General features: G+C 36.2%; 1 protein-coding gene across 1 annotated transcript; it reads right to left on the bottom strand.

Moving 5' to 3' along the window:
- Positions 1-1,347: 1,347 nt before the first annotated feature.
- LOC113315508 lies at positions 1,348-3,615 on the bottom strand. Its single transcript, XM_026563778.1, has 6 exons — positions 3,305-3,615; positions 3,063-3,199; positions 2,756-2,979; positions 2,515-2,665; positions 1,613-2,384; positions 1,348-1,531 (listed from the first exon to the last, which is right to left on the bottom strand). The coding sequence occupies exons 1-6, from the start codon at positions 3,613-3,615 to the stop codon at positions 1,348-1,350; spliced, it is 1,779 nt and encodes a 592-aa protein (XP_026419563.1).
- Positions 3,616-26,272: the final 22,657 nt, after the last annotated feature.

The raw sequence follows: 26,272 nt of genomic DNA, 5'->3' as shown, positions 1-26,272 counted from the left end.
ATCGGAAACTATCAGTGGGAGCATTACAACTCACTCAAAAAATGAGAAATAGGAGAAAGATGTTCAAAGAATGCAAGAAAAATTTCCACCTACTGTAAACCACACATTGATAAATGGCTGGTGAAACATGATCAAGAAAGATGCACTGAATTAAACTTTGAGAAAATGCAGGTACCTGATCAGGGAGCACATACAGATTGCCTTATCAATACATGTTATTGGATAAAGCGAAGTTGCAAGCCATTGCTCCTGAAATATCAGCATCTGATTCCAAAAGATGAAATGATAAAAAAGATGCAGCGGTGGAGATACTGAATGACGTGCAAGCTTCTAAATGATGAGAAAGATGGATTAGTTTGGAGTGAAACAACTAATGAAGAATATATTAACAATAAAATGATTGAAGAAGGTTGCAAAGACTGAAATGATTAAACCGTAGCTTCTCTAATGTCATATATAATCTGATATGTTTACTCTTTTAACTATAGTATTTTGGACAGTAGATTACTTCTTACTGCAACATAAAACTTTTTAAATGTGGTATTTTGGACAGTAGATTAGCTTCTAATGTAATTGATACTCTAATATTTTTTATATTTTCATCTATAATATTTTGGATAGTAGATAATATCAATGTTATGTCTTATCTTTTGTCTTACTGTCTTATTTTCTTATGAATTTTGTAGCATGAATGTTCCTTCTTTGATGTTTTACTGGACTTCATTCCTGGAATGAAGTCTAGAAAAGTTCTACAGTTGACACCATAGAATGGACTGGAATGAAGTCTAGAAAAGTTCTACAGTTCATACTATAGAATGGACTTCATTCCTGGAATGAACTCTAGGAAAACTTCTACAGTTCATACCATAGAATGGACTTCATTCCTGGAATGACCTCTGGAAAACTTCTACAGTTTATACCATAGAATGGACTTCATTCCTGGAATGAAGTCTAGAAAATTTCTACAGTTCATACCATAGAATGGACTTCATTTCTAGAATAAAGTCTAGAAAAGTTATACAATTCATACCATAGAATTGACTTCATTGCAGAAATGAAGTACAGGAAAACTTCTACGGTTCATACCATAGAATGGACTTCATTCCAGGAATGAAGTCTAGAAAAATGAACTGATATATATAATAGCAGTCCATTCTGAACAATGAACTACATATCCAAAAAAGAAAGGGAAATAACATTCCAAAAATAATAGTTCTATAAAAAAAAGGGAGTTCATTCCAGAAAAGTGAATTTAACAAAATAAGTGCATATCCCAGAAGAGAACAAACTAAAAAACACCAATTCATATGAAACTAAAACCAGAAAACTAATAAAATTTAAGGCATACTACTCCAGCATTAATACACGACAGGTAGCATTGTTGTGGTTCCCAATCTTCTTGCAATTTGAGCACTTCATAGGCCTCCTCTCCTTCTCATAAGCATTGCGAATACGCTTCTTTGGTGGTCTCCCTGGAGGTGGCCTTGGAATACCAGGAAGGACTTTCTCTTCAGGTTCATACGCTTCTGGCCTGTCGTAGTTGGGAATGGGGCGAATTACAGGAGCATAAGAATTGTGAAAGTGGTTTCAACCAAAGTAAATCTGAATAAACCTCAAAATCTCAGTACCATTCATAGTAATAGCAGCAGTGGTGTGAGAACAGGGGAAACCAAACACTTTCCATCTCTGGCAAGTGCACGTCATATGCATCAGATCAACAACATGAGAGCTGGGAGAGTGGACCTCATATATACCATTACCTGACTCAGTAACATTCCATGGAAGAATTATATCGACATGTGACTTGAGTAAAGCTTTATAAATGGGAGTCAAACTATCATGATAGGTTCTACCAAGCTCACGCCTTTCTGAACTCATCCTCATAATCTTTATCCTGATTTCATCAACAGGAGAAGCTGGAGGCAAATCCCTTTCACGATGAATCCAGTTATTGAAAGACTCTATAATACTTGATGAGTGTGTCCCATACCTACATCCTACGAAGAAAGCATTTGCCCAGTGCTTCGGATCGATATTTCTACGGTACTTGGCAACCCAACCACATCCTATGATGCACATCTCATTCAAAGCAGACTCATATTTGGCAACACTGTAGTAGTATGCAGCTTTATGGAACAAATCCAGAACTTTTTTATATTTCTCATGTCCTTTCTTGATGGGGAGGTTATTCTTCAAATGATAAAAACAGTAACTATGATAAGGGTTGGGAACATACTTAGGAATACTTTGCTTCAGACCTTCATGACGATCAGTGATAAAGGTGATAGGACGAGAGTCGACACAATGCTGCAAGTTTTCCATGAACCACTCCCAACCTTCAATATCTTTTGAAGGAACTAAAGCAAACGCAAAAGGAAAGAAACCTACAAAATGAAAAGAACACAAAAAACTAATATGAAAGCCTTAACAGAGAAACTTCATTCATTCACATTGCTCTTAAGAATCAAACAACAAACTAATATGAGTTATACAGAAAAGAAAAAAAAAATTTACCTTGGTTTCCATTCACACCAGTGGCAGCCATCAATGTTCCCTTGAATCTCCCAGTGAGAAATGTTGCATCACAGTAAAGCATAGGGTGAATGAACTGGTATCCTTCGATACATGCAGAAAAACCTATGGAAAGCCTCTCAAAACGTTTTGTCTATTTATCATATGCCAACTTAATATAGCTGTCAGGATTAGTAGCCTTTATTGCTTCAACATACAAAACAAGATCTGTATAAATTTTTACATCATCGCCATATATCTCTACCTTAAATGCTTCCTTTCCTTTATAAGCATGATGGTATTTTATGTTAATACCGTAAAAACTCTTTACCTGAGCAACCATATCATTAGGCTTTATCGACGGATTTGACTGTACTTGATCCTTGAACAGATGTTTTATCAATTTCCTCTTCACAGTGGGCTCTTTCAGCTTATAAGCACCACCACATTTATGCTCCCATTGAATTCCTTGATAGCAAAGACACTTTTAGTGGTATCAATTGGAATACAATGCAGATACCAAGGACATTCTGCATCCCTACCACACTTGCCTGTGAACCTAAGTCTGTCATTCTTAACCTTTGCAACTGAATAACCAGAATTTCTGCAATATTTGATGACAGCTAAACGAACCTCATCAACACCACCATGAAAAACTTGACCAACACCTTTAAAAATATCCTCCCAACTGTCAGATAAAAGAGGGTTTAATTGCTCATAACCTTCCATCAGGTATTTAATCTTTGAAGTCTCAGTGAACCCATTACATGATTCATCGTCACTGAGCGACTACGTGGAAATACCAGATGAAGAGCTAGAAGCACCACCATTAGAAACCTCCTCAACGAACAAATCAAAACTTGGCAATTCCTTTGAACAAGTAACAACAATTAGACTATGAAGAGAATAATCATAGTTGATGACAGCTTTATCAGATCCTTGGCCATGCGGCCCATGCCTAAATCTTATGCTCCGAGGAGTCAAGTTTCTCCAATAATCACAAACATATATTTTGAGGTCACGCATCATAGTATCTGAAGAAACTTCCAATGGAATACCATCCCATTTGCAATACACAATTGCATAACACTTAGAAAGCACCATACTGAACCTGAAAAATGAACATACACGCACAAAATAGTTCACCATTAAAATGAAGCTGAAATAAAATAGCTTCATTCAATAACATTTTTACAGATAAACAAAGCATCAACGCTACTTCTTCCTTAACAAAATAAAGAGTTCATTCCAAGAATGAAGCCTTAAAAAACAGAATGACTTCATTCATTAACATCCTAAATAGATAAACAAAAGCAACAATAGTACTTATTCCACGATAAAAAAAGAAGTCCATTCTCGGAATGAATCCGTAACAAAATAACACCAATAGATTCTTCCTTAACAAAATAGCTTCATTCAATAGCATTCTAACAGATAAATAAAGAGTTCATTCCAAGAATGAAGCCTTAAAAACAGAATGAATTCATTCATTAACATCCTAAACAGATAAACAAAGCAGCAACAATATTTCTTCCATGACAAAAGAAGAGTTCATTCTTGGAATGAAGCCGTAACGCTATTAATAGCTTATTCCTTAACAAAAATAAAGAGTTCATTCAAAAAATGAAGAGTTCATTCTTGGAATGAAGTCGTAACGCTATTAATCCAAGAATGAAGCCTTAAAAACAGAATGACTTTATTCGTTAATATCCTAAACAGATAAAAAAAGTAGCAACACTACTTATTCAATGACAAAAGAAGAGTTCACTTTTGGAATGAAGCCTTAACAGAACGACTTCAATTCAAAGAAAAACTTAGTTGATATATAAAGTTACTTCAAATAAAGGAAAGGATTAGCATGAAAACTCACTAGCAACAAGAAGAATTCAAATCAAAGCTCCAAAAAAACACCGATCTCCGAATATGTAATTCTAAAAAATCAACTCCAACCGAATCAATCTTCAAAAAGCCTAGAATCAATCTTCAAAAACCTCGAATAAAATCTCCAAAAAGCCTCGAATCATCAAAAGATATGTAATCCCAAACCAAACTCTGTAACCAAATTAACTCTGTAATCAAATCAATCTTCATAACCAAGTTAATTTGTTGTAAATCGAATCCATTTTGGTATCAAAAATGAAATCGAGGAAGATTTCGTAAACCTTAGAAGAAAATTTTCTGAAGCAAAAGAAGAAATCCACAGATCGGAGTAGGAGAGAGAAAAATAATCTAAAACTGAAACTGATTCTTGCTGTTTACTGTTATATATGTCGGTAAAGGACCAAACAATAAAATTTTAGGACCAAACAATAAATTTTGCCCGTGCAGGGGTGTTTTGGTAACAGAAAAAGAATATTATGTGTGGGTGGACAAAACCCTAGGACCAAACTATAATTTTTAGGACCAAACTATAATTTATATTTCCAAAATGGACCAAACAGACAATTGACTAGGTCAATTGGACTAGGCTGTCTCTAATATATTATTTATAGGACTAATAGGTATTTCCTACAACTTTAATTTCCTGTCTAGTTGAGGCTTAGACCGGGTCTAGTGGGCTTTCCCAGCCACTTCCCAAACACCTTTACACCTCAACCTGGGAAGGGTCTGGCTTTTGCGGTTTTTCCCAGAGAAATTCAGGAACGGATAATGATTAGCCGTTCTAAACAAAAAAAACGGTAAGTCATCAACCATTTCCTTCAGAACGGATAGTAATTGCCCGTTTTTGAATATGTCGTCACTCATTAACCATTTCTTTCAGAACTTATGCATATGAATTCCATTACAACACCATCTATATCTCAACTCCATTGATTCAAGCAAATCAATTATCCCAAAACAGATTCAAATCACAGCACAACACCATCTCTACTGTCAATAATCGAACACAACAACATCTCTAATCTCTAATGTCAACAATCGAATACAACAAGAAAATCAATTATATCCCAAACAGATTCCATCACAACACCATATCTAATGTCAACAATCAAACACAAATCCAAACCAATTATATCCCCTGACCATCCAAGCACCATGGACTACAAAAATTGAAAACCCATTCTTCCTTGATAACCGCTTCGTATACAACTACGACCATTCCGCCAACACCTAAATCACGAATTCAAATCAATAGCAACCCAATTCCAGATCGCATACAAACCCCATATATTTGTCGTCATTGTTATTGCACTTGTTTCACAATTGAGATATTTAATTTAAACTCACTGCTGCCAACTTGATTCACTGGTTTCCATAGAACATTAAATCCCAGTTTTGTTGTGTATGCATTGGAAAAGATGAGAACTTTTCTTTCAGCTGTTTTACATATCCAAATTTCACCCAGATCGACAACTTTGGGAACACAACGGGTAATGAATAACCGTTCTAAGCGAACGGACAACCGTTAGCCGGTTTTTTGATGTAAAATAGTTGATGGTTCTCCGTTTTTCATTTTTTGAGAACGGATAACCATTATCCGTCTTCGGAGTCTTCCCGCTGGGATTCTCAGAGACCAGGGAAGGCTAGTGGGAAGAGGGACTTACGTCCACGGTTTTTGTGTTTGAGAAGGGGCTGGGCATGCCCATAAGACCCAGTCTTATGCGCTTTGTTTAAAGCCTGTCATTTTCATCAGCCACTAGATTTTCTGCCCGTGCTACGCATCGGGCGGCTCCACAAATCATCCACCATTAGGGGTGAACATATCATATCCATACCCGCCAATTCTACCCTATCCGCCAATATTTTAACTGTATCCTATCCTACCCACTATTTTGCGGGTAGGGTGACGGTTAAAAGATTTTTTACCCGCCGTTAAATGGGTAGGGTGACGGGTAAAGCTCGAAATTATCCTACCCTACCCGCTTACTGATTGTAGTAGTGGTAAAAACTGGGTCTTTTCAGACTTGTGAAGAAAACAATTTTTATAGATTTAAATTAAACAGGCAACTAAATAAAATAATTCAAAGTTTTGGAGAAAAACACCAAGACTAGGATTCCACCAATGACCATTTTAATAGTAAACTCTAAATAGTTCTTGTGCAATTTTATCTTTAAAATCAATTCTAATATTTGCCTCAAATAAGTTTTTGAAGTAATAATTGTAATTAAAAAGTATAAAACATCAAAAGTTACTAAAACCCAGCATGCTTCATCAAGTCAATTCACAATTACTCGATAAAAACTATTAATTCAATTTTAATTCGTGCAAATAATCAAATAATAATATTGCAAATAAATATAAAAATTAGAATTATACCAATAAATTACCAATGGCTTCCTCCGTCGTCTCGGCTAATGGGTTTAGCTCCTCATCCCAAAAACACACTCACAAGATAAATTCATAGCTAAAATAGATGTTTTTATTGATGATTATATGATGAAATAGGAATTAGCAACGCTGTAGTGGTGTTACAGCGCCACTGTTACAAAAGAGTATGGTAATTTAAGACTGCTGTAAACGATAACTATCTACTGCTGTGAAACAACGACAGTGGTATGAAAATAAGTCTGCTGAAGAACGACTGACTCTGCGAGTCTGTTCTTCGTGTTCTTCAGAAGCTTTAATGGCAGCAGCAGCAGCAGCAGCGTTGTCTCCTCTATAATTGCTTCTCCTAGGCTCTCATCGACTCTAAACTCTCTCCTAAAGGTTTCTCACCCTTCTATGACTTGAACCCTCTCTTATATAGTCTTTTAATCCCCAAAAATCTCTACTGAATCCGACTTTTTCTTTTCTTTTTCTTCTCCGGCGCTGTTGAGAGATAATCACCTCTTCAGTGTTTGTACGCGTCTGTTAGCTATAAAATAGGTACCAAACTCTTCTTAAGACGTGAAAAAGACTAAATACATTAATTTCCAGCGTCAAACTCTCCCAAATATCTCTCACAAATCTTTGAAACTTGAACAGAAAGTACGTGTCCTGTTTGAACTTTGATTACTTCTCCCGGCCATTCCAGCCCAATTGGTTGGGTCCAATTGATTGTATCAGGCCTGTTTAGTCATGCAGAGTCCATACGTACCAAATACAGCAATTGAATCTCCTAAAATCACGTCCAAAATTCGATCTTCAAATCTGCCAGACGCTGCATGCATTTTCCCGCCATTTTTTTAATTCAAAACGTGAAGAAGGTGGGTGCCCTTATCCTGTGCTGTTCTCCCTTTAGCAGCTGCCTGGAAATAGGTCACCCCTTAGTAATTAGGTTACCCCTTATCCAAAATCAAGGGTCCGTATAGCAAGTGTCCTCTGGGCATTTTCCGCACTTTTTTCGGGGTTCCTCCGGGGTATTTCTGGGATACTTCCGGTACACTTCTGAGGCGCTTCCGGTACGTTATCAACGGAGGTCCAATGCCACATTTTTAGCCAAATTCGCCGCAAGAGATTATTTTCCAAAAACACCTACAAATACATAAAATAACCAAATAAGTACAATATCGAGTACTAACAATATATACAAATGAGCTATATTAGACACATAAATGCGTCTATCAAATACCCCCAAACTTATTATTTGCTAGTCCCGAGCAAATCAAACTAAAAATAAAATCCTAACTCACTGTCGCAGGCATCGTCGATTGCATTTAGCGTATGCAATAAGCCTTTAAACCCCTAGGTGGCCCTAGTGGCCGAGTTATAGTCTCGGGAGGGCTTACCAGAGATATACCCACAAAACCTGTACTCCAGACCTTAGCTATCTACGCAGAACCTTGGAAGGCACTAAAGAATCTCCTTGGTTGGCATACTTATTGACTACAGGAAGAAGTACCCTGATGCGAAATTCCAATTGCTGTACACGAGTTTGCACTCAAGCATACTAAAATTCATATAAAGTGACAGAGCTCTACTCAGATAGTTGCACTATGGACATCATATTCGGAGTCAAACTAATCACATGGATAGATCAAGAAGATGGATATAGAAAACATAGATGGTTTTGATGTTTACTAAGTGAACGACGTTTCCCATATCTGTCTGAAGGCCTCCGCCAAAATGAACCTATCCTAATGGATTGAGATACTAGTCTGACTAACATCAACACACTGATATAACAGGGTACCAGGTCGATAACCTAACTCTAGGTCAACACAACTGGCATATACAAGGGTACCAGTGGTCGACTTTATTGAATTTATTCCTTTTGGTCAAATGGTCTGGTCTCAATTTCTTTTTCTTTTTCTTTTTTCTTTTTCTTTTTTTTTTTTTTTTTTTTTTTTTTTTTCTCTTTTTTTTTCATCTTTTTTTTTTTTCATCTCTTTTTTTTTTTCTTTTTTTTTTTTTTTTCATGGTATCTCAATCACTCTAATTCACCCTAGCATTGGTAACAACTTGAATCGTGGGCCCCACCTATCACTTAGAGAAACATAGTTTAAAAACAAAATAAAAAAAAATAGAAGTGAAAAGGACTCAACGAGATATGGTGAAACTATCATGTTTTTCTAACACTGAGCTCTGTGCTTTTATGAATAGACTCTTTAGATGTTTCCATCTAATCAGATTGGTTCCTCAAACTCCTACAATCAAAATGCTTCCATCCACTTAGATTAGTTAGTGCAATCCTCAATAGGCATAAATTTCTAGGCTCTGGAGTTTATTTATTGCAACTAAAAGCTAACAAAAAGTGTTTCTTCCCCCACCCCCAAACTTAAATCTTACATTGTCCTCAATGTTCTAAGGATGAAAATAAAAGCATGAACAAGGAGAAACTATTACCACTGGAGGGAAAAGAAATAAGGAAGGATATTACCGTATCACATGAACGCGGGAGCCTCCCAGTAAATGCTAAATTTATAGTCATTAGCTAGACATCAAATACCTCAAAAATTTTCACCTTCCAAAGTCGTATACCAATAGTCGAAATAATTGTGGGTCCATAAGACCAAATAGAACTGCCACAAATAGGAGACAAATGCTCAAGATCAGAAAAATGAGCAGATAGAGCACAACCTGATCTAAAGTTTCTCGCAAGACAACTGGATTTATCTGAGGTGCCCACTTGGGCTTCATATGAGTGTCTCGGCAAACAGATTCATCCGAAAAACGGGTCTCTAACATTTGGATTTTCTCCTGGACATTATCAGGCGGATCAGGTTGTGGAGTCTGAATACACTCAAGCGATACCTCAGATGCACTAGGCTTGAGTCCCAAGTTAGGGACTTCTATTGGGGATAATTGACAATCTCTACCCCCAAACTTAGAATTTTGGGTGCCTCTACAATGACTAGTCACAATGTTCCTAATTTCTAGACCATCGGGTTCTTGAAAAAGGTCAATTGCTTTCTCTAAGTCATAATCAGGTGGTTCATCCTCAGCTTGCTTCATATCTTCTATGGTCCACTCTAAGGCTTCCTTATTTTCTTGAAGCACGGTCTCTGGACTACTTTCCTGATCACTATCCAAATCGGAGGCTATAATCACAGGGAAAGACTCGGGTGGGCCTAAAAATGTATAATTAGACTCCAACTCAGGAGGCTCTTTTAAATAAGGTATTAAGATAGACTCAGAAGCTAGTAATGGTTCGAACCTATCTTTCCATATATCAATATCTAACATAGGAACAGAATCCAACAAAGCATTAACTTGTTCAATGTTACTATTATCGTCGAAATCCAGGCTAAAATGGGATAAACAACTCTCCAATGTATTTTCCGATACGATGTTTGGTAATGACTCCTGAACTAAGGTTCCTATCATGTTCACCTCTTCAATACATGTGCTATCTAGCTCAGAATGTAGCTTGTTTACATTAAAAATATTCAGCTCAATAGTCATATTACCAAAAGATAGATTCATGATACCATTTCGACAGTTTATGATCGCATTAGACGTAGCTAAGAATGGGCGACCTAAAATCACAGGTATTTGGTTCTCTGGGTCGGGGACAGGTTGGGTATCTAGGACCACGAAATCCACTGGATAAATAAACTTGTCGACCTCAATAAGAACATCCTCGATCACACCACGAGGGATTTTAACGGACCTATCAGCTAACTGGAGTGTTATCTGGGTAGGTTTCATCTCACCAAGTCCTAGCTTGAGGTACACATGGTATGGCAGTAAGTTCACACTGGCTCCTAAGTCAAGCAACGCTTTCTCAACACGATACTTACCTATTGTACAAGAAATGGTAGGGGACCCTGGGTCTTTATACTTAGGAGTAGTGGTATTCTGAATAATAGAACTCACATGACTAGCTATGAAGGCTTTCTTATGTACACTGAGCTTACGCTTTCGCGTACACAAGTCCTTAAGGAACTTGGCATAAGAGGGAATCTGCCTAATTGCATCTAATAATGGAAGGTTGATATTAACCTGCTTAAAAACCTCCAATATATCATTAAAGTTGGACTCCCTCTTAGTCGGAACTAGCAGCTGGGGAAACGGGGCTCTGGGAACAAAGTGAGGCTCAACAGGACCCTCATTGGTCTCTTTGGAGACTCTATCAGTCTCCTCATTTTCTGGCTCAGCAGGGTGAACTACAGCATGTTCACTATCAGGCATGGCGACCTTGTTGTCAACTTTCTTTCCACTTCTTAGGGTTGTGACAGCATTCACATGATTGTACGATTTCTCTCCTCTAGGGTTAGGATCAGTGTGACTAGGGAACCTTCCATCCTCTCTCTCACTTATAAACTTAGCTATTTGTCCTACTTGAAGTTCTAACTTGGCAAGACTCTGGGAAGTATTCTTCAATTCCTGCCTAGTTTCTTGTTGAAAGCTCATGTGGTTCTTTGATAGCATGTCATGGTTACTTACTAACATAGTGATAGCTTCCTCTAAAGTAGAGATCTTTTTCTCGGAAGTGTTCTGAAACTGGGTTTGACCTGAAGAGTTCTTAAAACCAAATCCTGGGGGAGGCTGAGAATTGCTAGACTGGCCTTGATTCTGGCCCTTAGACCAAGAGAAATTAGGATGGTTTCTCCAACCAGGGTTGTAGGTTTCTGAGTATGGGTCAAACTTCTGACGGTTCTCAAACCTAGAGTTGGTATAGACAGCATGGGCTTGCTCTTCACTAACCTGACCTTCCCAAAACGAATTATCGGGCTCTATTCCACAACTAGAGACTTGAGAGGCTCTATTAGGTTCAACAAGGGACCTATTTTTAGTCTGACCCATTTCTAAAGCTTCTAACCTTCTGGATAAAGCAGCAAACTTAGCATCTGACGCAAAACTCGTATCTACCATATTGGTGCTACTTCTATTGACCAAGAGTCTTTTAGGGGGTTCAACACAAGATTCCCACTGTTGGGATTTTTCAGCGATAGCTCCTAAGAAGGCAAAAGCATCATCAGCATTTTTACTAGTGAACTCACCAGTGCACATAGACTCAACCATGGCTTTGGTCGAATAGTCTAAACCATCATAAATAATCTGTACAAGTTTCATATTATCAAATCCATGGTGAGGACACTGAGATAGGAGATCATTGAATCGCTCTAAAAACCTATAAAGAGACTCTCCCTCTTGTTGCACACTAGCACTAATTTTCTGCCTAACAGCTGCAGTTTTATGCTTAGGGTAGAATTTCATATAGAAGGCAGCAATAAGTTCCTGCCATGTTTCAATGGATTCAGATGGTAGGTTGTTCAGCCAGGTCTTGGCTTTGTCTCTCAAAGAAAAGGGAAACATCTTAAGTTTCAAGACTTCATCGGTAAGGTCCTTTATCCTAATTGTCCCACAGATTTCCTCAAAGTCCCTAATATGAAAATAAGGGTTCTCATCATCTTTTCCTAAGAATATAGGGATCATTTGAAGAATACTAGGTTTTATCTCGAAATTAGCCGTAGTGGCTGGCAATTTAATGCATGAAGCTCGGTTGGTCCTACTTGGGAACATGTAATCTTTCAAAGTTGCCATCGCTGGCACAACAGAAGTACTAGGGGTACTATCCTCACAAAGAGACAGATTCGCAAAACAGAAGTTTCCAAAAATAGGGCTCTCCAAAGAAAAGTCTTCGAGCTCCCTGCTTAAATCAGAAGAACTACTAGGTTTTTCGCTAATCAATCGACCTAGAGTATCTCTTTTCCAAGCCCTATTAACAAAATCGGGCATACACTAAAAAGAATTCAAAAAAAAAAATCTAAAAAAAATGCTAACTAAACACAGGTCCCCGGCAGCGGCGCCAAAAATTTGATGGTTTATCAAAAGTGATTGTAGTAGTGGTAAAAACTGGGTCTTTTCAGACTTGTGAAGAAAACAATTTTTATAGATTTAAATTAAACAGGCAACTAAATAAAATAATTCAAAGTTTTGGAGAAAAACACCAAGACTAGGATTCCACCAATGACCATTTTAATAGTAAACTCTAAATAGTTCTTGTGCAATTTTATCTTTAAAATCAATTCTAATATTTGCCTCAAATAAGTTTTTGAAGTAATAATTGTAATTAAAAAGTATAAAACATCAAAAGTTACTAAAACCCAGCATGCTTTATCAAGTCAATTCACAATTACTCGATAAAAACTATTAATTCAATTTTAATTCGTGCAAATAATCAAATAATAATATTGCAAATAAATATAAAAATTAGTATTATACCAATAAATTACCAATGGCTTCCTCCGTCGTCTCGGCTAATGGGTTTAGCTCCTCATCCCAAAAACACACTCACAAGATAAATTCATGGCTAAAATAGATGTTTTTATTGATGATTATATGATGAAATAGGAATTAGCAACGCTGTAGTGGTGTTACAGCGCCACTGTTACAAAAGAGTATGGTAATTTAAGACTGCTGTAAACGATAACTATCTACTGCTGTGAAACAACGACAGTGGTATGAAAATAAGTCTGCTGAAGAACGACTGACTCTGCGAGTCTGTTCTTCGTGTTCTTCAGAAGCTTTAATGGCAGCAGCAGCAGCAGCGTTGTCTCCTCTATAATTGCTTCTCCTAGGCTCTCATCGACTCTAAACTCTCTCCTAAAGGTTTCTCACCCTTCTATGACTTGAACCCTCTCTTATATAGTCTTTTAATCCCCAAAAATCTCTACTGAATCCGACTTTTTCTTTTCTTTTTCTTCTCGGCGCTGTTGAGAGAATAATCACCTCTTCAGTGTTTGTACGCGTCTGTTAGCTATAAAATAGGTACCAAACTCTTCTTAAGACGTGAAAAAGACTAAATACATTAATTTCCAGCGTCAAACTCTCCCAAATATCTCTCACAAATCTTTGAAACTTGAACAGAAAGTACGTGTCCTGTTTGAACTTTGATTACTTCTCCCGGCCATTCCAGCCCAATTGGTTGGGTCCAATTGATTGTATCAGGCCTGTTTAGTCATGCAGAGTCCATACGTACCAAATACAGCAATTGAATCTCCTAAAATCACGTCCAAAATTCGATCTTCAAATCTGCCAGACGCTGCATGCATTTTCCCGCCATTTTTTTTAATTCAAAACGTGAAGAAGGTGGGTGCCCTTATCCTGTGATGTTCTCCCTTTAGCAGCTGCCTGGAAATAGGTCACCCCTTAGTAATTAGGTTACCCCTTATCCAAAATCAAGGGTCCGTATAGAAAGTGTCCTCTGAGGCATTTTTCGCACTTTTTTCGGGGTTCCTCCGGGGTATTTCTGGGATACTTCCGGTACACTTCTGAGGCGCTTCCGGTACGTTATCAACGGAGGTCCAGATGCCACATTTTTAGCCAAATTCGCCGCAAGAGATTATTTTCCAAAAACACCTACAAATACATAAAATAACCAAATAAGTACAATATCGAGTACTAACAATATATACAAATGAGCTATATTAGACACATAAATGCGTCCATCACTTACCCGCCGTTAACTTCAGTTTGCTACAGGAAATTCTTTAGTGTTGGTGGAGAAGCTTGGTAAACTTGTTTCAATTTACATGGGGTAAGCTGATCTACTTTCTTAGTAGTCTGATTGAACCAGTCCATACTTTTTGGTTAGATCTGATAATTTTTCATTTTGCTGGAATTTGAAGGGGGGCCTTTCCTGTAGAGCAAGGTTATTTGAACATGAACTGGAAGTATGTAAGTAAAAGATTGAGGGATTATAAGAGGTGCATTGTGCTTCCTATTGGACTCTCTACGGGGCTTTGCAGGCATCGAGCAATTCTGTTCAAGGTAACATTTTTCTTCCACATTTATATTATATCTGCATTTAAAGACTGGAATTTGGATACAGAACTTGGTTTGCTCTTTGTCAGACTCCTTTGGTCAACCAGATTTGGTAAATAAACCCAACTGCCTCTGTTGCTATCCTGGATTATTCATAGTAAATGGCCAATTAATTTATCCACCACTTTGTCAACTGCACAACATAAAAATCACAAATCAAAAGCAAGTACAGAAAGTATTGAACAAGTTATGAGTATACGGCGATGCAAAGAAAATTACAAACAGGGTATACCCTCCAAGGAGGTCAGCCACAGTGTTTCTCTCACTTATGAAACTTAAAGCCTTAGCAAAATTTGTCACACACGTGTAATTCCCAACTAGCAAAACTGTCTGAATGCAATCGAGCTACATGGAGAAACCTGCAACAGAACTGATACTTTAGCTGAAGCAGCATCCGAGGAGACCACTAAAAGCATTTTCATCTTTGACGTTACCTACTTAAACACACAACAATAAATTACCACCCATTAGGAACAGAGATGTGATGATTCCATCAGGCTCCTATTCTTGCACCATTTTGCTCTTTCATATTTGTTACCTTACTATTTAAATCATTTGTGGTTATACTCAAAAGTAAAGCTGGTGTCACAATTATATAATTAGGTTATTTTTTAAGGAAAAGAAATTGAAGTTTTCTTCCCATTTAGAGAATGTGGAACGGTTATACCCGCCACTCTATCCTACCCGACCCGCCAGAAAATGAGATGGGTAGGATCTTATCCGTTTAATGGCGGGTTGGGTGGCGGGTATAAATTTTCTTAACCGCCGGTAAACGGATAGGGTGGCGGGTATAGGCCATATCCTACCCATCCTACCCGTTCTGCAGCCCTATCCACCATCACCTTTATATGCACCTGTAAATAGTTTAGTTGATAACGGTAATGGAGTAGTTTAGTATCAGCAATTAAGCAGTGGTATATGAATTCATGATTCATATAATTTGTGAACTTTATTTTCGGTTCGGTGTGACTCCGCTTCGCCTCGCCCCGTCTCGATGCATTTTTTATATGGTGTCGCGCGACTTTGCCTCGCATTTTTTATTTGGTGTGGCTCGGCTTCTCCTTACACCTACGCGTAGTTGAATTTCTTCACTAAACTCTACTTCCAATTTTAATTTAGTGCCACGTGGCTTCGCCTTTTTCTTTTAACAGAATTAGCATGAATTGGCATGTCATGAACTTTTGACTTGTTATGGTAGGGCCGTCGCGGTGCATAAAACCTTTATTTCAAACTACATGGTATCATCTAATATGGGTTAGTGTTTAATCATTGGCACAATTCTTTGGTCCATTTTAAACAACGAAAGGAATCTCAAGATAAATTTGCAAGTGCTTGATAAGTTTGTACGTGCATTAAAAAAATCATTTATAATTGATGAGATCAAAACAGAACTAATCATAAAAATCTAAGGTGACCAAACTTGTGGTACAAAAATTTCATTCAAATGTTGGGATTTAAAACTCCATCTTAAACAAAATTGATACAAAAACCCCAAATTTTTAAAAATTGATACAAAAATCCAAAATTTCATAATTGGTTTTATCAAATTTTATGGTGAAACCAAAATTGGTTTAATAAAATTCTATGATGTTTCATCAAATTCTTTGGGGTTTTTGTGTTACTTTTATTTTGATGGATTTTTTATGGATGGATATTGACACCTTTGGGGTTATAACTCGCGGACCGAGATCAAAATCACTACATGAGCCAAGTACTGTACAAAAGCCAAAATGTTATAATTAATTTTGGTAGAAATTGACGTTTAATCCCAAATTAGTTGGGCTTTAGACAGTCTAGTCCTGTTCCTTTAAGCCTAGTACTAAGAGGTCTAAATTTAAAAAATTATAAACGAGTCAGTCCTTTTATAGACGATTTAGTCCAAATCTTTTTCTTTTCATGACAATATTACCCATCAACCAGAAGATATATTCCATTTTCATTATTTAGTTTCTGTTTCTCTTTTCCGGCGAAACTCGAAACAACTCTCTCGACTCTCGGAGAACAAATCCAAAAACTTAATCTCGTCTCGATAAAAATTCAATCCCTAAACATACATATGATAATCAAACAAACATGTCAATCAAATCAATTCTACTTGAAAAGCCTAGATTTGCATCATAAGTTCATTTTCTTGAAGATTAATTTGAAATGGAGGGGAATAGATAATGAGATTCTGTTTCAGCAAACCGAAACGAAGATTTCGTCATTAAAAGTTATTCGAAAGATAAGTTGAAACTACTTTTATTGTTTAATTTGATTGCGTTAATTTATTGATTCAAAATCGATTTTAGGAAGAAAAAAAAACGATCTCATAAACCTAATTCCTTCGATTTCAGTTGGAATTTCTTATTCGATTCGTGGTGAGAGTTTAGATCTATAATCATCTCATGTTAATATTTCTTTTGATATAAAAATTTCACAAAGTTTCTTACATACCATCTCTATATTGAGACTCAATATTGTGATTCATCCTGTTTCGATTTATCTTGTTTCAATATTGTGATTCATTTGCTTCTGTTTCAATATTGTGATTCATTTGCTTTAATGGTAGTAAGTATCTTTGTTGTTTTCATTTCTTATATGTTGGTAACTGTTACAAATGTTAATACCAAATTACATCATGTAAACCATGTGTTGTGGAGGTACAAGGCCAACACGAGCTTTGATAATTATGTCATCAAAGTCATCATCTTCCTTACCTTATTCATAAAACCTTGCTCATTTTAGCTTGATAAATTCTGTAATGTATGAGTTGGCATGGTTTCATTGGAAGAGTACAAGGAAGTATGGTATTGATTATGTTGAGAAGCATCACTTTGGTTTTCTTGCTGGTATTTTTATTTCTTATATTTAAAATTAACATTAACATATCAGATTATCTGTAAGTTCTGAAAGAACCTTTGTTGTTAGTTGGTTTGGCTAAAGAATCAAGTTAACTAGAGTTTCAGGTAACTATGTCAGTAAAGCCCTTTTGTGCCTTTTATAATTTATCATCTCTGTAATACAAGTGTACAAAGAAACATTTTAAGCTATGTACGCAAAGAAAAAATCTTATTGATAAATGAGTTCGATGACTTTACTAATATTAGGAGTTATAGGCTGCTCATTGGGTTGTGGAAATGAAAGATTCTAATGCAATAACGACTTAGATCTAGGACTTGTCCGTGCTTATTACTTTCTTTGATACGTATATAATGACTTAAGGGGGTTCCTTTGTGGTTGCTGTGCTTTTGGTTTCATATACTTTGGGGCTTTAGTAAGTTATTTTGGGAGATTGTTTCTTTTGCTATTCGTTGGTTGTACCACTTCTTTAATTCCAGTATGGAGATTTGTAGACGAGGGTTTACATAAAATGGCAGACGTGTTTTAAACTTTTAAGAAAATTTATGTGCTTTAATTTAGCAAATTGTACAAGTGATGATTGGACCAAGGTACAACTCAAGCACAGTGCGGGGGACCTGTAGTGTTTCTCAAATAGATTTTAGGTGAGAGTATTCAATCATTTTGACATGGAAGTTCTTTTAAATTAAACTTGCACCAGTTAACCAACATACCAACTTCAGTTGACGTCTCTTAGGTATGTAAAGCCAAGAATTTCATACCTTAACTCTAAAGTGGAGAGAATAAATAAAGCTTAGGATGGCTATTGTCTTGTAGCTTCTGAAAATGAGATTGTGATCCCTTGTAGCTAGTATGCCTACATCGCGTCTTAATTAGCTTTTGAACTACTTTTTTTTGGTAATGTGCACAAAGTTGTACATATGTTGATTATTAATGTGTACATAATTGTACACCCGTTAATTATTAATGTGTACATAGGTATACACATGCTGAATACTAATGTATACATAATTATACACATTTTTATGGTCTATGTGCATAGCTGTACATATTAACAATTTTTAATGTTTTTCCTTATTTTTTAGCTCCTTTAGAGATGTTTATCTATGTCCTTTGTATTTTGATTTTAAGTACTTGGTTGAGAAGTGTTGATTTGTTGCATAGGCTGAATTCATTTGTTAATTCTAGTTTCAATTAGCGTAGTGATACCACATTGGGCTTTCTCAAAATCACCCCTTCCTGCTAAAGTTGTTTATGACACCATTGCCGCTCATTATTGCCTTTCACCATTGATGCTTACCGTGTCCAGATAATTAAATATATTTTTTTGCTCGCAAATTTAAAATAATAAGTATTCTTCGTATGGCATGTCCGGCAGAACAATTATATATAGACCACAGATAATCTTATACTAGCCACCTACTGTTGAAGTTTGTAAGGAACTCACGTAAGTAAAAGGATATGTCATGTCTGCAATACCCCAGACTATCATTAGTTATAAGAAATGGCCAGGAACACGTTAGGTTTTGTGTTATGTGCTAGGTGAATGTGATCCTTATAGGATTTCTAAATATATGTGTCCCTGTAAGTGGAGCTGACTACACTTTAATCAAGAATGTCCTAATTGGTCTTCCCAGTGTTTTTTTTAATTCTAACTATTATCTCTCTTTTGGAATTTGGTGAGAAACTTGAATTTATCATAGCAATAGAAAAAATGAATGGTCTAACCATAAAAAATGAATTATCTAACCTTGAAAAGAAAACCAGTATATAATGTAACATGATATATTTATTCAAACATTAGTTAGTTAATTATATTGCTTTAAAGTGCGAAGTGGTTGACGCTTACGTCTAGGAGACTGCTTTTCCTCTGCAAATGAAACCACCTCGCACCACATGAACACATTTTAATATCATGGAGATACCTTTCTTCCAAAAAAAAATTTGTAACCTCATGCAATGCCTTGATACTTGATGCTTATTTAAATGACATTCGTGTTCCAATAAGAAATTGATGCTTCACCCGAGTATTAAATGTTTAAGATTCATTGTATGTCAATGTGTACATAGTTGTACACCTGTTGATTCTTGATGTGTACATAATTGTACACCTTGATTAAGTAAAGATTAACTAAGGTGACTTCAATCTCTTTTAGTACTTCCAAATTTGGTTGCCTATGACCCAGATATTTTTACTTTTCTATACCATCTAGTTTCTAGGTTAGAAAGTAGAAAGCATAATACTTTGAATATGCTTAATTTTGATGTTACCAAAACAAAAAAATTCTTCTTCGAGAGGGCTGGTGCCCGATATTTGCAAAATCCTAGGCAACATTCCGCTTTCTAGTTTATTATCTGATTCTTCAGTTAATGATTAGCTTACCAACACCATACTAAGTATCTAGGGTAATGTGTACACAGTTGTGCTTATGTTGATTTTTAATGTATACATAATTGTACCCATGTTAACTTGCACATTGTTGTACACTCGTTGATCGTTAATGTGCACATGGTCGTACACCTATTAGTTAACGCATACTAACACTTTCATTACTTCCATATAACTTTACTCAAAGCGACAAGGGTAATTCATGGATTCCAGAATTCTACATTGATAATCAAACAAAATTGGTCGCTTTCGTTTGTGGGATAATCTTAATGGTTGTTTATTGTATTCTTTTTGTATGGAGAACTAATTTTCTTAATGAGAAAAGACGTATTAGAGGTCACCTTGATGATAATGTTACTACAGGAACATCAACAAGGAAAGAAGAACTTGATTTAAAAGTGATTGTAAGATTTCTTTGCTTATCAAGAAAATGAGTTGCATCTCTGAATAGTAAAGTCGGCAAGGTAAATTATTCACTTGTGCCCTTTCTAACCATTTCCTTTACTTGTGAGATCTGTGAATATATTCTTCCTAAAGGTTAAAGACTGGTAGAGTCTTTATGTGCATTGTTTTTATTATACCGGCTGTACGAGGTGCACTTGTTTGTACACCAGTTATGCGCAGTGTACTTTTTAGTGCACTAGCTTTATCGTTGTAAGTCGTGTACTTTGTTTCTGCATTGATTATGAACCTGAATCTAACAAACTAGTACTTGTATTTAGACTTATCTATTCACAACAAAGTATAATTCATGTATCGGATATCATCATCCCCGAGTCTTATTTAGGTAGTAATTTTTAGGTACTTAGTATTAACAACTATGTATATGCCCTGTGGTACCTATACTTTCGTTGAAACCCTTTGATCTTTTATTCATTTTTTGAGTTTTGATGATCAGAAAGGTACTAGCTCTGGTGAATTAATGAGGATTTCTAGTGTTGCTTAGGAGAATTTTGTATCATGGTTTAAGATTAGGGAGTCTGGCAGTGGTGGAGAATGCAAGAAGGTTTAGAGAAAGTTTGCTGGAAACTCCTACTAAGGCAAGTTTGTACTGGCTTTACAAGGTGTATTTTGTATGTAATACAAATTTTTGTACTGGCTCTACAAGGTGTATTTTCTTGTACACCAGTTACATGCATTTACTTTTTTTTTGTACTTCGTACACAAGGTGTATTTGAATGTAGACCAGTTATACGCAGTGCAACACAAATGCCACTACTTCGTTATATTGCTTGATGTCTTGCTTGTTCATTTGTCATTGTGGATTACATTGCTTGTCTAGGTATCTTTTTTTAGACATTAAGCGAAGAGTTGGGTTTCCTTGCTACACAAAAATAATTTTTGAGTCACCGAACACATCTTAGTATCGGTTGATAAATCTATTTTCCAATACCTATTTTAGTATATTAGGCTATTACCGCAGAATATGTGACAGAATACGTGTGCCTACTACATTATTACATCAATCTCTATACATAATTGTATAATGGTGATTTTTAATGTGTAAATAATTGACAATATGTGATCTTTAATGTGCGTAGAGTTGTACGCTTATTGATCGTTAGCGTGCACATAGTTATACACATAACTGTACACTTTTGATTGTTAATAAGTGCACATAGACAATGGGAATGTTGCGTGGATAGATCAATAAATAATCGTACACCTTTTGATTGTTAATGAGTGCACACAGACAATGGACATGTTGCATGGATGGATCAGTAAGGAGTCCCCTGGTTCTTATTTAAGGTTGATACAAGTGTATGAGTTTTCTTTTTTGTCTTCTCATATCCATGTAACACGACCACACAAATTAGATTTGACATCGCTTGCACAGTCTTTTTCTTGGTTGAAATGATCATAAAATTCCAATTTTAGTTTGTAATGGGACTCATAAGCTCAAAATGGTTGAGCGTCCGGCCTATCACAAGGTTCGCGGAGGTTGATGGTTCAAATCTATCTGAGTTTCAATGTTATGTTTATTCAATGTGGATAGTGTTGTTGGTGCTTGGGTAGTCGATTCAAATTGTATGTGTGTACAAACTCATGCACCTTGTCTCTTCTCATGAATATACGAGCTACTTTGTGCGTATAAATGTTGGATCTCCTGGATTTTATAGACGTGTACATAGTTGTATACCATTTTCCCGTCTCATGAATATGTGATCTATTTTGTTGCGCGAATGTTGGATTTTCTGGATTTTGTAGGTGTGTACATAGTTGTACACCTTCGTCCCTTCTCATGGATATACTGATTGTTACGCGAGTATTGATGTGAATTTTCAGGATTTTTATAGCTGTATACATATTTGTACACCAACGTAAACTAAAAATCTTAAAAAGTGAAAATTATATAGTCATATGGGTTTTACTCGTCTCGGAAAGAGCTTTCCGAATATATAAAGTTTGCTAATTTTGGACGAGCGGTTCGGAAGATAAATCATTTTTTTTAAACCTTTTTTATATTATTTAAAGTTGACGAAGTCATGATAAATCACTTCAGAAATCTAAACATTTGGACTAAGTTGTAAATAAGAAGGTTATTTATGTATTTTCCATATTTCAAATAAATAAAGGGCTAACTTATACCTAGTTGAATGGATCAGGACTAATTAATACATTTGGATGGAATTTTGAACTAACCCGTATTTTTCCCATAATTTTGATGCAGCTAAAATTATAGCATATATAAAGCAATCGCATTATGTAGAGTTATGACTTTGTTTAATCATAACAGGAAATTATAGACTTCCTAAAACTCTCGAAATCACCACCATCACTACAACCAAATACAAAATCCCATCGACGTCCCACCTTAGATTCAGTATCAAATCACCGTTCGCCCCATAACGTGTATCATTTCTAGCATCTCCCGCATCAAATAGGACACCTCTATCACCAGCTTCTCAACCGATCTCTCCATTGCATGGGTCTAAGGAAGACATTTCTAGTACCCGCAAGCTTGCCAATGGTAATTACACAAATTTGGTTAAAAAAATCAAAATCAATAATTTCTAGGTGAAAAAGATGTACAAAATTTGGTACTGTTTAAATGGACGAGAATGTAAAAATATCCGGGATGCAACAGTTTCATCCTATCCATTTTCAAATATTTTTTCTTATTTTAATTTACATCAGGATGCACCATTAAAACCATGTTTTAAAAATATTTGGACAAATGACCCATTTTCTATGATAGTTATTGCCTCCCGCTATTTAAGGGTCCCCACAAACTCGGCAAACCGAAAACGAAGCTGCATTACCAAAAAGCAGCCAAACCTTGGTGATTTCCACCCGTAGTTGGGAAAAATAACAACTATAAAGATATATAAATGCCTATATGCAGAAAGAAAGAGACATCTGTTAACCTGCGGAGACAGTTAAGATGTATTAGATCGAATTACAGCACTTGCACCTAGGGGTGCACATGGTGCGGTTATGCGTAAAACCGTTCACCTAACCGTGTATAGCATGGTTACTAATTCTCAAACTGTCACCGCACCGAGTAACAATCGGTTCGGTTTCAAAACTGAACCATATTTAATCAGTCGGTTACGGTTTTTGGCCGATTTAAAATCAACAAAAATACTCTGGCTTCTTCCTTGCACATATCATCATGGGAGCAACATCACTTTCTCAAACAAATCGAACAAAGATTCAACAATTTATTTTGCATCTCAATTTAATTTCTCAAACAACCCAACACACAGATCTTATTAGAAAACAAAGTAAAAATTAAAATGAAGATACAATTTTCTTAGAAATCCTAAATCAACACAGAGAAGATCAATATCATCTCCCCAGGAAAACCTAACACAGAACAAAATCAATTTCTAAGAACCCTAAAATTATAATGTTCAAACAATCAATCTCTAATTTCCCCAATCAAAAGTCGGTGGTGTTGGTGCTGGTGGTGTAGCAGGCGGTGGTGCTGATGATGGTGGTGTAGCAGGCGGTGGTGAAATTTATCTCTCAATGTCATCTACTCAAATTAGTTTACATGCCAATTTATTTTCTCAAACAAATCCAACGGACATAGATTCATCATTCCATTTTACATATCAATTCGATTCCTCAAACAACCCAACACAAAAATCCTATTAGAAAACAAAGTAAAATTGAAAATGAAAATACAATCTTAAAAATCCTAAATCAACACATAGAATCTCCTCAAAGAAACCCAAAACAGAAAGAAAAGATCAATTTTCTAAGAAACCTAAAATTATTATCTTCAAACAATCAATCTCTAATTTTCCTAATCAAAAAAAGCGGTGGTGCTGGTGATGGACTTGTAGCAGGCGGTGGTGCTGATGATGGTGGTGTAGCAGGCGGTTGTGCTGATGATGCTGCATGTGGTTGGTACACATAAAGAAGAAAAAGAATCAATCAAAGAAGAAAAAAAATGAGGATTTGGTGATTGTAGTGATGATCTTGATCTTAAATGGTAGTGACTGTAACTAAAAGAAGGGAAAAAAAGAAAAGAGAAAGAGGCAGATGCTCTTTGAAGAAGATAAGAAGAAGATAAAAGAGAGTCTGAGAAGTGAGCGAGTGTTACTGTGTTAGTCTAGGGTTTAGATTAGTTGCTTATATACAATAAATGAAGGGTTAGGATTAAAATAATTTATAAAATCAATGGTTATAGATATATTCAGTTAATAGATACGGTTAATGTGCGGTTATGGGTAAAACCGTTGACCGAACCGTAGATCTAACGACTATTAAAATGAAAACCGTGACCGACCGTTGGATCATCGGTTCGGTGCAGCTACGGTTCGGTTGTTGCGATTTCGGTTCGGTTAGTGTGCAGCCCTACTTGCACCTGTAAAAATAAAATGAAAGAGCGGAAAAAATATAAAGAATGAGTTAGCACACATATATAATGGGAAATAAATTATTTTTCGTTCAAATCATGAAAAGAAGAAGTAAACAATCATAACAAATGGAAAAGAAACAAATAAAGATAATAAGGAAATGCATTTTGAATGAAAAACTTTCGCCGCCAAGGTTTTTGAAGAAGGAAACAACAAAAGAAATAAGATAACCTTTTCTTATCTTAGGAGCATCCAATGTGTCGTAGAACATGACAGTAATCCAACAAACCCATACTCAACACAGACTGGATGTCACTTTTGTTAAGCGATGGGGCATTTTTGTGGAGAAAGTTAAGTAGTTATTTCCGCTTTGGCAGTGAATCTAAGGAACCTCTATTTCTTAAAGAATAATATTCCTTCCGTTTCTAAAAAATAGGCTTGTTCTTTTATTTGGTTATGTCAAAAAAATAGGTTTCTTTCCATATATGGAAAGTCAAATGTTATGATTTTACTAGTGTACCCATAGAGGGACCACTTTTCTCTCTCCATTTTCTCTCTTAATATAAAAAGAGGACTGTCACTGTATCTCTCTTTCTTTCTCTTATATCAAATGAGTGGGGACCAAGGATAGATAAGAAAAAAAACATGAAAAAATGTCTACAATGATTGGTTTTCTTAATTTTTGTGAAAAGTGATGAGTGCTAAAAAGTGCATATTTCTATATATTTTTCTTGGCATTTAACTCATCTTTTGTGCATTAATTCTACATTTTATCCCATATTCTGTATTTTCTTTGTTTTCAAGAATAAATATTTTTATTAATTAATTTTGCATTTTTAGGTAATAAATAAAGACTAGATGAGTTGCGGAGCGAAAAGTGCAAAGACACGGAGAAAGCCGGCGGAAACTCTAGAGGAAAAGAAGTGCAAAATGCGGTATGGAAGACTCAAGGATGAAAATGGGCTCACAAAGGAAGAAATTGTTCTTAAAGAAGAAGTGGGCTCAAGATTGTTTAAGCCCAAAACCCATTTTCTAAGCCTAAAATCAATACCCAAACCCGTTTCTCTCCTTCACCGTCAGATTGAATCCATTCCATCATCCAACGGTCGCTCCATCAGAGTGCATCGAGTTTTGATGTTCCTGTCTAACACTATAGCACCCAACTTCATCTCAGACCGTCAGTTTTGATGTATCCCAGATCCAAAGGTCGCTTCATATCCATTTCCATCGAGCCGTTGGATCATTCTTTCATCTTTTCATCCTACGCCTTTCACCATCCAAACATCAAGACTTGATGAGCCTTCTCAACACCCAAGAACCCAAATCTATTAACCCAACCAAACACCCCCTACTCCAAAAATATCGAACCCATCTTCTTCTCCTCCCTTCTCTGCACAGCGACGCTGTCGCCATCACCACCACCTGCTCCGTCTGTCACCACCATCTCCTCCACCTGCTATCCCAACTGCTCCGCCATCACCACCATAACTACCACAGCGTCAAACAATGATAACCCATCATTGTTCCCCTCTCCCTAGTCCGTCTACTTTACTTATTCCACACATTTTCAACCGAAACCCTAAAGTG

Source organism: Papaver somniferum, chromosome 10, assembly GCF_003573695.1.
Source record: "Papaver somniferum cultivar HN1 chromosome 10, ASM357369v1, whole genome shotgun sequence".
NCBI classification, from domain to species: Eukaryota; Viridiplantae; Streptophyta; class Magnoliopsida; order Ranunculales; family Papaveraceae; genus Papaver; species Papaver somniferum.
Note: the sequence above shows the minus strand (reverse complement) of the source record. Positions and strands in the feature narration are given on the sequence as shown.

Excerpts from the sequence above, each read along its gene's own strand:
- LOC113315508 (XM_026563778.1), bottom strand. The coding sequence starts at position 3,615 with ATGGTGCTTTCTAAGTGTTATGCAATTGTGTATTGCAAATGGGATGGT. Across the intron at positions 2,980-3,062 it reads TGACAGACTTAGGTTCACAG|GAATTCAATGGGAGCATAAA; the intron begins GCAAGTGTGGTA and ends TTTGCTATCAAG. Across the intron at positions 2,666-2,755 it reads TAGAGATATATGGCGATGAT|ACAAAACGTTTTGAGAGGCT; the intron begins GTAAAAATTTAT and ends TATGATAAATAG.